The sequence below is a fragment of the Gambusia affinis genome, linkage group LG03 (assembly GCF_019740435.1).
Source record: "Gambusia affinis linkage group LG03, SWU_Gaff_1.0, whole genome shotgun sequence".
Lineage (NCBI taxonomy): Eukaryota > Metazoa > Chordata > Actinopteri > Cyprinodontiformes > Poeciliidae > Gambusia > Gambusia affinis.
The window spans coordinates 1037702-1053608 of NC_057870.1; the positions used below are offsets into that span (position 1 = coordinate 1037702).

General features: G+C 39.9%; 1 protein-coding gene across 1 annotated transcript in view; it reads right to left on the reverse strand.

The window, feature by feature from the left end:
* The window catches only part of npr3 (natriuretic peptide receptor 3), a 96946-nt gene extending 81300 nt beyond the window's left edge, over positions 1-15646 (reverse strand). The window contains exon 1 of the mRNA XM_044111666.1: positions 14657-15646. Coding sequence (XP_043967601.1) covers positions 14657-15308 — 652 coding nt within the window. The 5' untranslated portion in view covers positions 15309-15646. The remainder of the gene's footprint in view (positions 1-14656) is intronic.
* Between the last annotated feature and the right edge of the window lie 261 nt (positions 15647-15907).

A 15907-nucleotide genomic window follows, 5' to 3' on the forward strand; every position in this document is an offset into this window, starting at 1 on the left:
CTGACTAGACCTGATCAGTCGTAACACACCACACAGATGGGATGACTGGTTTGCCAAGCGACAATCTTAGAACTCTGAACATTCTAAAATTGTCGTACAGGGAAAAATCAGAGCAGACTGATAGCCAAGTTAAGATTTTCGGGAAGAAGTGTGAAACAGATGCTACAGTAGATTCATACTGATGTAGATTTTTGATAGTCAGGAAAATCTGATTTTTGTTCAGTGATTGCAGTTAACAATGGAGATTGGTCTGCTTAAATTGCAAGAAAAACGTGTCATACCAATGGAAGAGGTGTCTTATTCTCTGCCGAGTCAGTGATAATGACAACTGAACTGAAAGGACGCCAGTTCGTGATGGCCACACTCTTATGTCGGTAACTCTTTTTATGTATTTAAATTTTTTTCATATAAACACAACACTTTAGTTTCAATAAAAACATTTATTAGAACAAATGCATCCAAATCAACTATTTGTTAGCACACACATTTAGTTACGAAAAACATATGTATTTATATCAACTTAAAGTTAATTTTGTTTAAGATTAACTCTTTGCTTTTTCCTGACAGTACTTACCTGCCTTGCAGTTGCCAACCAAAAGATGGGGGCCAGGGCTCAGCAGGCTTAAGTGCTGATTGGATTGCACTACTAGTTCCTGCAGGCAGGGGGAATTTGTAGTTTCTTTGTTCAGATAAGTTTTGTATTTAAGTAAATATTAGTATTTAAAGTTTAATATTTTTGATTTTCATTTTTGGGTCTTATGTTTAGCCAAACGTAGCTGTACTGTTATTTGTTTTTGTGTTATTTGTAATTGTATTTTGTTTTGTTACCCCTATCGTGTCTTAATTGGTCTGATCAACCAGTGTACCCCTGTTTGCCATTTCTTTGTTAGGTCAGCTGTTTGTTTGTGTAGCCAGTTTGTTTAAATTTTTTTTGACTGAGTTTAGTTTTGTTTCTTTGACCTCTTAAGAGCTCAGTTTATCTATTGTCATTTATAATCTTTGGGTTAAGATATAAGAAACTATTTTTTCTAATATATCCTGTGACTCCTCCTGTTTTTAAATTGGTCCATCACAGTTCACTCAAAGCAATTGAGAAAAACTGTAATATGAAAGTGTATGTCTACAATCACAAAGAAACTGCATAGGTCTTATATTATGGCAGTTGCGTAAAAGAGGACATATTTGATCTATATAAAAAAACAAAGGCATGAGTGTCATGATTTCAGTGTGCCTTGATAAGTGATGGCATAGGTACTTTAAAAAAGTAACTTTAATCTGAGTACTGATTACTCCTTGAAAAGTTAACCTAGATTTTTGATTATTTGGTTTGGAATGTAACTCAATTAGATGACAAGTAACTTTTAGTTACTTTCAGCAGCTTCTGACAGAATGTCGATCGTTCTAAGATTGTCGCTTGCAATTTTGTAACCGATCATCCTGTATAGTGTGTTATGGTAGACAGTTGTGGCCCCTCTGATCTAAATCAGGGGTTTTCCCCACTGGGAGCTTAACGCAGCCTGTTGAATGTGACAGGTAGCCAACCACAAAGCGCGGATTCTCCTCCTGCTTTCTGAAGGGAAATTACAGAGGGAAATCCCAAACAGCTGAAACAGAGCAACCCCAGCGGAAATTGGAGATTTTATGTGGAAACAACATTAATGTTTATTTAACATTTCGTGCAAAGAATATAGAAATGACGTGGGGAGGAGTTGGAGTAAAATTGTTACCGCAGTTGATGAACCCGGTAACTTTTCAGCTGTTCTTCGTTAACGTGACATAAATAGGTTCTAATGATTTTCATTCTGTCAGGACGTTACGCTGACACTAGAGCCACATGCACTGCAGGTAGATTGTAGTAAAGCATTGATTAATGCCTGGTTTTAAAATTAATTAACTGAACTTGTAGCCATTATTTTGTGCTCATTGTTGGACACCACACAGCAGGATGGAACCCGATGGAACCATTATACCTAGGATTTCTGCCTGCTAGTGTGTGGTGTCTCAGGTTTGAAAATGGGCTGACAACTCTAAGATGGTGTAGTGTGCGCTGGGCATTACACTTAAGCAAATGAGAAATGGAGAGGTCAGTGGAGAGCACTGGCGTTGAGCCTTTCTTCATTCAGTGTCATCAACAGAAAGAGAAAAAGGCCAGAAGAGACGATAAAGCCGATAATTGGAATGAGGTTGATAGTTTTAATTTATTGTACAATTAATTGATTTATTTTTTATCGCGACAGGCCTAGTGCCAATCATTGGCATCTTCCTCTTCAGGATGCAGTGGCCGAGTTCATAGGAGGTGAAAAAAATTGTCACGTGAAATTGTGCCCCCTCAGTCCAACTGTCAATTCAAGCACAATCCTGATCCCCTGGTTCTTTTCTAGCACTCTACTTGGCAGCTTCCTTGTGTACACTAGCATATTCCTTGCATAGCTGGATTTTGCATCACAGGCCACCAAATTTTGATGCCATATTTTGCTGGTTTGCTTGACATATATTGCCGGAAAGGACAGCAACCCGTTGATAATAGAAAAAGAGATTACAATCGCTGAGCATGAGTGTCACAGAAAATTGCATGAATCAAGAATGTTACATCACAATAAAATAAAAAAATGTTTCAGGAAATTAAAATTGCATATGAAGAATAAAAAATTACCTTTCAATATAAGTAGCTCATCTACTGTGACTTCAGGCCCAGGGTTGTACAAGTAATATCAGATGCTCAACCCTCTTGTCTCAGGCCTCTCTGATGGCTGCCAATTTACCCATCAAATGCATGGCTGGTCTTGATTCTTGGTTGTCAAATTTCAGCATTTTTGAGAAAGCGTGAAAGATTTTCAATGGCATTGTGGCACATAAAATTACCCTTGTACTCTGTGTTCAAGAGACTACATAAGATAAATCTTTATTGTCATTGTCACAAGAACAACAAAATTTAAAAAGTCCCATGAGTCAGTGCATATGCTTAAAAATAACTGTCTCACAATTTACACATAATATAAGAAATACAGAACAAATAACTGATAAAAAAACTAATGAATAAGAATAGCCACATTCACACACACATCATTCATGATTAATGGTTGTTTTTGTTTGCATCTAGTTTTGTTATTGCTGTAGGGTAAAAACTGTCTCTGAGACGGTTGGTTCTTGTTCTGATTGTTCTGTATCGTCTGCCTGAAGGCAGCAATGAGAACAGAGAATGTCTGGGGTGAGAAGTGTTCTTTATGATATGTTGTGCTTTCTTTAGACAGCGGTCGCTGTGCAAGTCCTCCAGTGAGGGGAGAGGGCAGCCAATGATTTTTTTGGACTCTATTCACAACCCTATGGATAGCTTTCCTTTGAGCCGCAGTGCTACTATTATACCATACGCAGATACAATAAGTCAGTATGCTCTCTATGGGGAGCATAGAGACTTGTAGAAAGACACTAGCAGTTTCTCCTTGATGTTGTTTGTGCTGCCTTTTGTAAATTAAGCTGGACCAGCAAGGTTGAAAACCGCACTAGAACGCCCCCTGCTGGATATTTTGTTATGTTGTTTGACACTAAATAAAGAAAATAGATCCAAGATGGTGGGCAACACCAAACAGTTCATGGATTAAGCTGATTATTATCCATATACATTGTGTTTCAGACAAGATTTGTTTGTAAGTATTGGTTAATTGTGAAAATAATAATTGTCCCTTTGTTTTATGTAACTGTTGCGTAGGCCTAAATAATTGTACGTTGGAGTCATTTATGAAAATGCTTTTCAATTTTAGTTCGCAGCAAGAATGGCTAATTTGCTATGTTCGTTGGCCAATACTCAGTCTTGTATGTTTCAGTTTTCGATGGCCAAAATGATGGCAGTGGTCAGAGGCCACTCTTCATTAAACAAGTAAATAAAGAAGTTTGGTTATTGAAGCGTCGTTGTCTGGCTGTTTAGCTGCTGAAAAATCAAAATCTCAGGGCGAGGACAGCACAGTAAAGATCATCAGCACAGCAGGCCACAACCACAAGGAAATATTCAGCACATTAATCACGAGCCTACGGTCACATAAAGCAGATAAGATGGAGAACAAGGATAATGCAAGCAATACAGACACAAATACACGCTCATATATGTCCAAACATTCGTCCACAAGTTCTGCAGCATTAAAAGCACGAGCAAAAGCAGAGGCTGCATGTGCTCAGTTGGCGTTTTTCAGAAAAAGAAGCAGCCATAATGAAGCAGAAAACTGAACTTGTAACTAATTTGCATACATTGAGTTCTCAGAAGGCTGTTCCAGCTGCAGAAGCAGAAGTTGCAGTTTATGAAGAGGAGGAGGTTCTCTCAAAAATTGAACAGGACTATCCATTAGCGGGACCACCTGCCAGCCCAAAACAGCGTATGGCAGAGTATGTTCAAAAACATTCAGACATTAGTTTTGAAGGCTTCTCATTGCCAGCAGATGCACTTGCCTGCCATAAGGCTGCACGTGAAAAAACCAGGAAAGAAGAAATGGACAATAACAGCTCACACAGTGCAGAAACAGCTAAGCCTAAAGTGGCACACATAGCACAACAGAGTGAGGGACTGAACCTCCCCTCCCCCATACTATATCTGTTCCACACTCCTCAAACATCAACCGAGGCACAAGGTGTACAGGAGATTACTAAGTACCTTACACAGAGAGAAATATTAAGTTCAGGACTTTTGCAGTTCGATGACCACCCAGAGAATTACTGGTTGTGGAAAACATCATTTCAAAATGCTATTAAAGATTTGAACGTTACAGCCCAAGAAGAGCTAGACTTAATGGTCAAATGGCTAGGAGCTGAATCAGGACAACAGTCAGAAAGAATCCACTCAGCCAACGTCTTTAGTCCAACTGTAGCACAGGACCTTGTGTCGCAAAGACTGAAGGAATATTACAGTTCTCCTGAAGTAGTGGAAAATGCACTGTTAAAAAAGATTGAATAGTTTCCCAAACTCAACAACAGAGACAACATAAAGTTAAGAGAGCTGGATGACATTCTGCAGGAAATTGAATGTGCAAAAGATGGAGGATACTTACTAGGACTGTTATATTTGGACATGGCTCGTGGAGTCAATCCCATTGTGGAGAAGTTACCCAATGGACTGCAGGAAAAATGGATTGCGACAGGTGCAAAGTACAAAGAGGAACATAAAGTTGCCTTTCCCCCTTTCAGTGTTTTTTCAAGGTTTGTAAAACAACAAGCCAAAATAAGAAATGACCCAAGCTTCGATATCACACCTGCCAACTCAAGCTTCAAAAAAGAAAAAAGCTTCAAAAGCAATAACAGGCAAGTGATTACTGTTCACAAAACAGACATCCCTATAGATGCTAGTTCATTTCAAACTAGTTACAGCAAGCTTATAAAAAGCCCTGACAAGGTTTGTCCTATACATAAGAAGCCTCATCCACTTAAAAAGTGTAAAAGTTTCAGAGCAAAACCCATAGACAAGTCATTTTTAAAAGAAAACGGAATCTGTTTTAAATTCTGTGGCTCTACCCAGCATCTAGCAAGGGACTGCAAGGTGCAAATAAAGTGTACGGACTGTGGCAGCGACAGACATTTAGCAGTGCTACATCCAGGTCCACTCCATGCTCCAGCTGAGAGCTTTGGAGCTGGTAAAGATGATGGCGGGGAGACGCAGGATAGGGCAACTGTTTCAGTTGTTTTTTTTTTTTTTTTTTTTTTTTCCCCCACCAGGGGGTCTTTTGTGGGCTCTAGTGTCCCTTATTTGAAGGTAGGCTGACAGGAAGGGGGAAGGAGAGAGGGGAAGACATGCGGCAAACGTCGGCCGGGTCCGGGAATCGAACCCGCGACCGCCGCGTGGAGGACTAAAGGCCTCCAAGTGTGGGTCGCGCTATCCCCTACGCCACCACAGCACGCCCTGTTTCAGTTGTTTTTAAGTGCACAGAAACAACTGTGGGATATCTACATTGGTGATGTAGATATCTCACATTCATGTTCAAAAATAAGTCCTGTGTTAGTCTACCCAGAGGAAAAAAGAGAACAGGCAAGAAAGATGTACGCAGTTCTTGATGAACAAAGTAATAAGTCTCTAGCTAAGTCTCAGTTTTTTGAGCTCTTTAATATTAAGACACGCTCAGACACTTAGAAACTCAGGACATGCTCAGGACGGTCAGATAATGTTGGCAGAACACCATTAAACTTCACGATTGAGTCAATAGATGGTAGAGTAAAGCTCCCACTTCCAAACCCAATTGAGTGCGACATGATTCCGGACGACAGAAGAGAAATTCTGTCTCCACAAGTTGCTATGAAGTTCCCGCACTTACAGAAAATAGCTGAAAAAGTGCCTCCTGTAGAAGAACAGGTACCTATTCTTTTGCTCTTGGGAAGAGACATTATTCAGGTTCATAAGGTCAGAGAGAGAATCAATGGACCACACAGTATGCCCTACGCACAGCGTTTAGATTTAGACTGGGTTATAGTTGGGGAAGACACACAGACCTCATAATATGAATGTGCTCAAAACCCATGTTCTTCAGAATGGCTGTGTTTCGTACCTCTGCCCATGCCCTAACATGTTTCAAGTCAAGGAGTCAAGTGGTTGCAATTACCAACTCAGCACCACACCTGCCTTCCAAAAAGATATTGAAAACACAGCTACCAGTCAACTGAGAGAAACAGTGTTTGACTGAACAAAAGATGATGACAAACCAGCATTGTCAGTAGAGGATAGTGTTTATTGACATTATGGTAAAGGAAGTGTACCAGAATGAAGGTAATAGCTGGGTGGCACCTTTGCCATTCCACTCTCCTAAACCAGAGCTTCCAAATAACAGAGAGCAAGCGCTCAACGCCTCCAGTCCCTCAGAAAAATACTGGACTGAAAGCCTGAAATGAAAAGACAATACACAGAGTTCATTCAAAACATGCTGGACAACGACCACGCAGAGGTTGCTTCACCTTTGGACTCAGACAAGGAACACTGGTACCTACCATCCTTTGGTGTGTACCACCCACAAAAACCTGACCAGCTGAGAGTAGTTTTTGACTCAAGTGCAGAGTTTGAAGGACTGTCTCTTAAAGTCTTTTTAAGGGGACCCGATCTAAACAACACACTAATAGGTGTTCTTATGCGTTTTAGAAAAGAGCCAGTAGCATTTTCAGTTGATGTGCAACAAATGTTTTACTGTTTTGAAGTGAGAGAGGACCATAGGGATTATTTGAGATTCCTTTGGTGTGTGGATAATGATACCAACAAAAGCATTTGTGACTACCGAATGAAAGTTCATGTCCTCGGTAATAGTCCATCACCAGCTGTGGCTATTTACTGTATGAGATGCACTGCAGTTGAAGGAGAAGAAGAGTTTGGCCATGATGCAAAGCAGTTCATATTGAGACATTTTTGTTGATGGACTTTCATCCACAGCAACAAGAGAAGAAGCTATTGAGATACTCACAAATGCACAAAACATGCTGGCTCAGTCAAATCTGAGGCTATATAAAATAGCCTCTAATGATCACAAAGTATAGTAGAAGCATTTCCTGCTGCAGAAAGAGCCAAAGATCTAAAAGACTTGGACTTAGACGACATACCCTTGCAAAGGAGTTTAGGGGTGCTGTTGAATCTCAAAAGTGACCATTTCATTTTTTAAAAAAAGCCATTCACCAGAAGAGGTGTCTTGGCCACTGTTAACAGTTTATACGACCCATTAGGCTTCGTTTCACCCATCACAATGCAGGGAAAAACTCTTCTCTGTAACCTATCCACAGAGCAAAAAGATTAGTTTTATGTAACTGTGGCGTAAATAATTGTAAGCTGGAGTCATTTATGAAAATGCTTTTTTATTTTAGTTCACAGCAAGAATGGTTAATTTGCTATGTTTGTTTGCTAATACTCAGTCTTGTATGTTTCAGTTTACGATGGCCAAAGTGATGGCAGTGGTCAGAGGCCACTCTTCAATAAACAAGTAAAAAAGAAAGAAGTTTGGTTATTGGAGCATCATTGTCTGGCTGTCTAGCTGCTGAAAAATCTAAATCTCATGGCGAACACAGCACATTGTTCTTCCTGAGAACCCTCAGGAAGTACAGTCTTTGCCAGGCCTTTTTTGCCAGCTCAAAGGTGTTCATGTTCCATGTGAGGCCCTGCTCAATGTGGACCCCAAGCAAACAAAAGTCAGCTACCCTGTCCACATATTTTCCCCCAATGGTTAGTGGTTTAATGTCTGTTTTTTTCCCTCATGTAGTCTATTATGAGTTCTTTTGTCTTTGATTTGTTGAGGAGCAGATTTTTCTCCCTGCACCACACTGACAGCCTCTCCACCTCACCCCTGTAGGTGGACTCCGCGCCTCCTGAGATGAGCTCCACCACTGTGGTGTCATCAGCAAACTTGATAATGGTGTTGCTGTGGTGGGCAGAGGTGCAGTCGTATGTGTACAGACAATAGAGCAGGGAGCTCAGCACACAGCCCTCTGCTAATGAGGGCAGTGGATGTATGTTTGCCCACCTGAACTCTCTGCTGTCGGTTGGTCAGGAAGCTCATAATCCACTTGCAGGTGGAGTGAGGAAGACCCAGGTCCCCCAATTTGTCCATCAGTCTGTGAGGGAGGATGGCATTAAAAGCAGAGCTGTAGTCTACAAAGAGCATCCACACATAGCTCCCCTGCTGCTCCAGATGTGACAGAGCAGCATGGAGGGCTGTGGTCACAGCATCCTCTGTGGATCTGTTGGCTATAGGCCAACAGATCCACATAGCCTATGGACCTATAGGCTATAGAGGTTGGTCCTATAGTTGGTGAGATGCTGGATTCCCTGCCACATCTGGCTGCTGTTGTTGCTGTCAAGATAGCCTTCTATCCTTCTCCTGTATTCTGATGCCTCTCTTCAAGTTAGCTCGGGCTGTACTGTAAGACGGTTCTGTCCCCAGACAGGTGAGATGTAGCCTCATCACTGTACCTATTTTGTGCATGACAGAGATAGCTCTGTGGGGCATCCTCTGTCCGCCCAGTGCCTTTCTCACTGGTTGTGTGAGACCATCTCAGGCTTACACTTCCTCCAGATTGGAGTTAAAATTTAGCTAATCAACCTTCACTGTGGTCAAGGGAACAGTTGTTATAAATCGCAAAATAAATGGCAAGCCTGAAGACTTAATATTGTAATGGACTGAATGTTATGTTTTAATGTAAACTCTGCTCGCATCGCGCAGGCGGTTGCCACGGCAACGGGTGTGCTTGAAGGTAGAGAGAGAGACTAAAAAGGTACTCATGGGTTTGAGTTGATCAGCTGTTTGGGTTTTTTTTTTAACCTTTGTTTACCTTTACTTTGGCACATTACAGTCGCTGTAGTTTCTGAACGTTCAATAAACGTGGACTAATTACCTCGTTAATTTGCAGTATACCTCACAGCAAACAGCAAATGGGACAAATAGATTTCATTATTTAATTATATGAAATTAAATTAATTGTCTACTATATACAAAAAATTAGTTTGCTGCTTTCTGGCATCTCGCTTTGAGCTCAAAGCCTGAGAGGATTTTCCTCTATTAAACATGCTATTTATTTTAGTCTCTTATTTAGTGGAAATGTTGATGAGACTTTCTCCACAATGAAAATGACATTCACAAATAATATTGAAATAAATTCCAGTCCAACATTTGAGGTGATAACTCTGGTACCTGTTGGGGGAAAAATATCCCAACTTCACTAGATGTGCTTTTAACTTAACAGAGCTCTGTGGTTCCTCTTCACAGTATGAAATTTCTCATGTTTTCATCATCAAACCAAAGTTCAGATTTACCATAACTAATTGATACCTGCTGGCCTCAGGTTTGCAACCAGCTTCTGACAGAGAAACCAGTAACCTGCTCCCAATGTCAGAATCTCACAGAGGAAGAAACTGCTTTAAGTTTTCTATCACTTTAATATTTCTGCTATAACTGATGTATATTTACATATAAAATACGTTAATAGAGTCTTGTTTATAACTTTTATATCTTCGTGTCATGGTAGATCTCAGCCGGCTTGTGAGAAAAAAAGGGAATCTTGGTCTCAAAAAGTTTGGGCATCCCAGCATTAATGAATTAAGAAAAAAATTACCAAGATATTCATACATTTAACTTGTCCATGTACCTTTTGCCACACTTAACAGCTCTAACCCACGTCTCTCCTGACCTGTTCTTGCCTAAGTGAAACTAAAGCTGCAGTTTGTAACTTTTATTACATATATATATATATATAGCCTATATTCCATACTGTCCTCAGTCCACTCTCGTGCCATACTGTCACAACATAAGGACAGTTTTAACAAATACGTTGACAAAAAAGGAGATATATATAGGCCTGTCGCAATCAACAATAAATCAATTAACTATGCGATAAATTAAAACTATTGACATCATTTTAATTATCAGCTTTATCGTCTCTTTCAGCCTTTTTCTCTTTCTGTTGATGACACTGAATGAAAAAAGGCTCAACTCCGCTGTTCTCCACTGACCCCCCCTTCCTCATTTCCTCAGTGTAATGTCCAGTGCACACTACATGATTTTGAGTTGCCGGCCGACCGTTGGCCCATTTTCAAAACCTGAGAGACCACACAGAAATCCTAGGTATAACGGTTCGATCGGGTTCCATCGTGCCGTGTGGTATCCAACAATGGGCACAAAATAATGGCTACAATTCCAGTGGACTCATTTTAAAACCATAACTGCAATGCATGTGTCTCTAGTGTCAGCGTAATGTCCTGACTAAATGAAAATCATTATAATCTATTTATGTCACAACAAAGAACAGCTGAAAAGTTATCGGGTTCATCAACTGCGTAGCAATTTGGCTCCATCTCCTCCCCTCATCATTTCTGTATTCTTTGCATGAAATGTTTTATAAACATTAATGTTGTTTCCACATATCATCTCCAATGTCTGCTGGACTTCGGGTTGCACCGTGTCGGCTGTTTGGGATTCCCCTCTATAATTTCCCTTCAGAAAGGAGGAGAATCTACGCTTTCTGATTGGCTACCTGTTACATTCAACAGGCTGAGTTAAGGCTCCCAGTCGGAAAAACCATCTACCGTAACACACCACACACTACAGGATGATCACAAGTGACAATCTTAGAACGATTAAAGTTCTAAGATTGTTGTAAGGGGAAAATATAGGTGTGAACTAACATGCAGTGTGAACTATTGCATCAGGTAGTCGATGTTCCATCTTCTCTATTTAAATCTAATGATCACTGAAGGGCAATATGGTTTACAGACTTCATAATCTGCACTCTTGGTTGAATGCAGTATTTATTTACACTTTGGTGTTTTTAGTCAAGTACATTTTTGTTAATGGAGACTGAGAATCCATTTTATTTTTGTTTTTGGTTGTTTTGTTTATTTTATCAGTTCCAGTGTTGAGTGTTCTTTTGAAAATAAAGTGCATCTATCTTTGGCAGGAAATTACATGCATTATGTCATTTCCATTAAATCAGTGTACAAAGGTCTTCAAATAATATTATCGTCTATCGCAATAGTTTTTGAGACAATTTATTGCTCAGCAAAATTTGCTATCGTGACAGGCCTATACATATATATATATATATTGTAACAGACTGAATATTATGTTTTAACATTCAGTCCGGTATATATATATATTTTACATATTTGTTAAAACTGTCGTCATGTTGTGACAGTATGGCATGACAGATAATCTGTGAAAAATTTAGTTCCTCTTCCTTCTCCTAGTGCCATCTAGAAACAACCAATCAGTGGCAGGAGAGATTTAGCACTGTCAATCACAATCTCATGTAAGCTGCTCATCTTTCCTCCCCTCGCTCTGTGCTATTCTGTAGCTAGCGCAGCCTGTTGTGAATGCTCAGTCTAGTTAGTGACAGCAGATAAACAATTTTTCTGTAATGATAAGTTGTTTCCCCAACTTAGCACATTTAGCAGTTAATGAATGAAGTTGATTGATACTGCTAAGAGCATCCTACTAGTTCTGATTGGTTGTTTAGGCTGGAACGTTGCATTACTTTAGCCAGCAACAGCAGCTCAGGGAGCAGGTGGAGGAGATTGATTGCTTTCAGAGATTATCCGTCTCATAGCAAACTGGCACAACATGGTGACAGCTTCAACAAATATGGAGAAAACATATTTTTTATTAAAGTTATATACTGCAGCTTGAATAAAATGCAACTACATAGCATTTTCGAGAAGTCTAGATTGCTTCAAGCATATTTTTGCACGTTGCCTATGACTGTTATTCATGGGGAGAGACATTTCAGTAATATAAAACTAATAGAAAAAATTAAGCAACCTACTTGCATACTGTATGCGGACTGTTGCATGTAAAATTTATGAACAGTAAATATTGTGCTAGTTATCAGTCTTGGACCAAAGAAAGCAAGGCACTTGCAAACCTTTAAAATTTTGACAATTTCATGGGTCAGATAGACTCAAAAAACTGTAACATCAGCTGCGCGGGGGTCCCCAATCTAATTTTTTGTCATGGACCCCAAGATTCCTATAGAATCTGGGGTTGAAATATGTAATCAACTGTTTCAACTGTAACACTGATGTTAACAGTATAAAGTTTATACAGTTTATATAGCTCATAACATTAGATGCTCATCTAATGTTATTAGATGATCATACATCTAACATTAGATGCTCATACATCTAATGTTATGAGCTGTACTAGTATTACAGTATAAACTGTTAACATCAGTGTTACAGTTTTGTTTTCATCTTTATCAACTGTTAACTTCAGAAAACCTGGTGGACCAACACCGGCAGGTGGCATGCCACCCCTAATCATCAGAGTATGAAAACTTCACACTGGACTTAAAGCAACATGGATTCAGTGCTCTCAGCACTTCCTTCACACCTTGGAACCTTGAATTCCAAATGAAATGCCAACTTTAACCTTTTCTGAAAAGAGGACTTTGGACCATTGAGCAACTGTGTAATTCTTCTTCTCATCAACTTAGGTAAGCTACTTCTGATGTTGTCACTGGAACAGGAGTGGCTTGACACAAGGAATCTGACTTTTGTTGCCCATAATGGCTTTTGATTTGCCAACTGCCTCTGTCCACTCCTGGTGAAGCTCCCTTCAAGCTGAATGAACTTTTCTTGACAATCCTCTCAAGGCTGCAGTTATCTCTGTTTCTGCTGCACCTTTTCATGCCACACTTTTTCCTTCCATTCAACTTTATATGAACATGATATAAAATTTTAACAATACTCAGATTTTCTGAGAGAATTTTGTTTTCATCTTTAAACCGTAATTAACGATATTACATAATACAAAGTCTAAAAATATTTTATGTAGAACTTTCACTTTTCTAAATCAACCAAAATTTTTTCCACAATATTCTAATATTATGAGCTGTACTAGTATTACAAAAACTGTAGCTTCAAATTACATCTCAATTAAAATATTTTTCCCACACAGCTCCATGGCAACAGATTCTATTTTTAGAATAGGACCTGTGGGCGATTTAATTGGTTCTCCAGGGTACCAAGAGACTACCTGTACATTTGTGTAAAAACAAACCAAACAAACAAAAAAACTGTTGCATTTTGTTGACAGTAGGGAGTTTGGGGTCTTTTAATTATATAACAAACATGTCTCGAATCTCTATAAAAACTCAGCGGCTCATACAGATTCCTGGTTTCCTTGAGCTTTAAAACATAAAAGAGCATGACAGAGTCTGTCTGGCCTCCCCTGATTTGATTTCTGCTGACAGCAGTTTGTTTGATCTCAACACACAGGCAGAGGTTAGCTGAGATGATGTCTTATTAAATAAACATCATCTGTGCTATCATGGCTTTGTGCCACTGCTCCATGTTAATGATGTTGCATACTGTGCTGCTCTACTGTGAGATTGACATCTTGTAATGAAACACACCCACTTTCTGGCTCCACACAGTTCTGTTCAGGGTAAAAGGGGGTTGTAGTTTATTTCAGCAAATATTACATCAGAGTTTAAGCTGTTTGCTACCCAGGCTATCCAGTCTGAGATTTAAAGTTACTTAGGGTTTGGCCTATAGCAATGTTCCACAAACTTTTTCAGGCTGAGGACCACTTAACTCATTTAACAAACAGTCATGAACCACCTAGCCTGAAATTGCCCCCATACAGCACATGTTAATATATCATGTAGCCTACCCATTTCTCTCAATTGCCTGTATTTATTGCATTTATTTAATTTTGGTCAGTAAGTTGTAAGGTCCCACCAAAACGTAGACCAAACCTACGCCCTTGGAAAGAAGTGTAGGGTAAGATACCCTCTCAATAATGTGAGACTGATAAAACCAGACAGCACAAATTTTTCAGACTGCTGCTTAAAGTGGTTACATAGCCTGGTGAATCTTCAAAGTCAGACTTAGTTTATTGTACCCTATAAACTAAGTTTATAGGGTACAATAAACTTAGTTTATTGTACCCTAGTACCCTAGTTTATTGTCAAAATGGAGTCAACCTCCATGTTGACTCCATTTTAAGAAACTAACTTAAGTTTATTTAAGTTTTATTTATTTATTTTTTACCTTTTGGGGATTTTGAATATAAAATTTATTGTCAATATTCTATTTGACTTATATATTTGCAAATAAAATAACAAATCGTCATTTCAATGCTGTCATTTTAAAGTGATTGGTCAGATTATTTCAAACACTTTTCTAAACAGTTTGTATAAAGCAATAAAGCCGCTTTACCTTCCATGTCCAGATTATTCTTGAATTTTTCTTCAATATTGAAAGGAGTCTGTTCATGGATTATTTCAACTTCCACTTTATAATCGTCCATTAAATGATAGACTCCTTCCAAAGTGAAGTAACAATCCCGCTCCTTCATGTCGTCTTCGATCAGCAGCAGTGCGCTCTTCCAGGTGAAGTGCTCGAACATCGCTGTGAAGGTCTCTGCCATTTTAACGTAGGACGGAGCGATCCGAGTCAGGTGAGAGTACTCCGTCTCCTTGTTCTGGAAGGCGGTGGCCAGAGCACCTGCAGATATCACCGGGATTTTCCAGTGGGATGCCAGCCTCACCACACCTGCCGCCTCGTACTCACGTACTGGACCGAGGATAAGGTCCGGCTTCAGGTTACACGACCTGTCCGCCAACGTGTACAAAGCGTGGTTGGCCGAGTCGGAGTTCTCAAAGTGAATGTTGAAGTGGAAACCTGGATATTCTGCCTTCAGTCTGTCCTGTGCGTAACGGATCGCTGGTGCAACTCTTGCATGAGAAAACAGGAAAGAGTCATTTTGTGGCAAAAACACCAAAACCTCAATTTCTTCAGTGAAACAGTTGGTGATAAGTGGATTGAAGATGACCAAAAAGAACAGAAAAGGCTCAATGAACGGTGACATGGCGCCGCTTTGAAAGTTTAGCCTCAGACAAAAACCAATCAGCGCTTGAGAGGTGTTCTCTAAACGCTTCCCTCTCCAAATTGGCTCCCCCTCAGTAGCGCACTGAGCTGCAGACAGCCCTGGTTGAATGTTTCCAATGAGCAGGCAAAACTAGAACGCTTCTCAGATCTGGGTTTTGTTCTGCAGAATCAAGATGTGCCCCAGTGCTTAGTCCGGGCAGATTCATAGATCCGTTCAGCTCCAGCTCAGAAACACGCGCTGCTTGGCTCCCGTCTGGAGTTTTGAAGCATCCTTTCAAGGATATTCCTGCGTCATGAAGCGCTGCCCACCTCCATCTTAAAGCCACACTGCTGCGTAGCTCACAATGAGCCACTTCAGCACAGCCCAACTTTCTGCATGGCTCTCTAGGCTGCAAACAGTTCATAAAATACTCAACTCTCCTCAAAGTAAGCATAGGGTGGTCGTTTTAAAGAGCTGACATGCATACTGTATTTATGTCATATTCTGTTTATAATATACAAAAGCTTGTTAAACGCAAAGAAGACTGGAAAGGGGAATGAATAAAAGCCAAGATATTTTTAAAATCAGATATTCTGCAG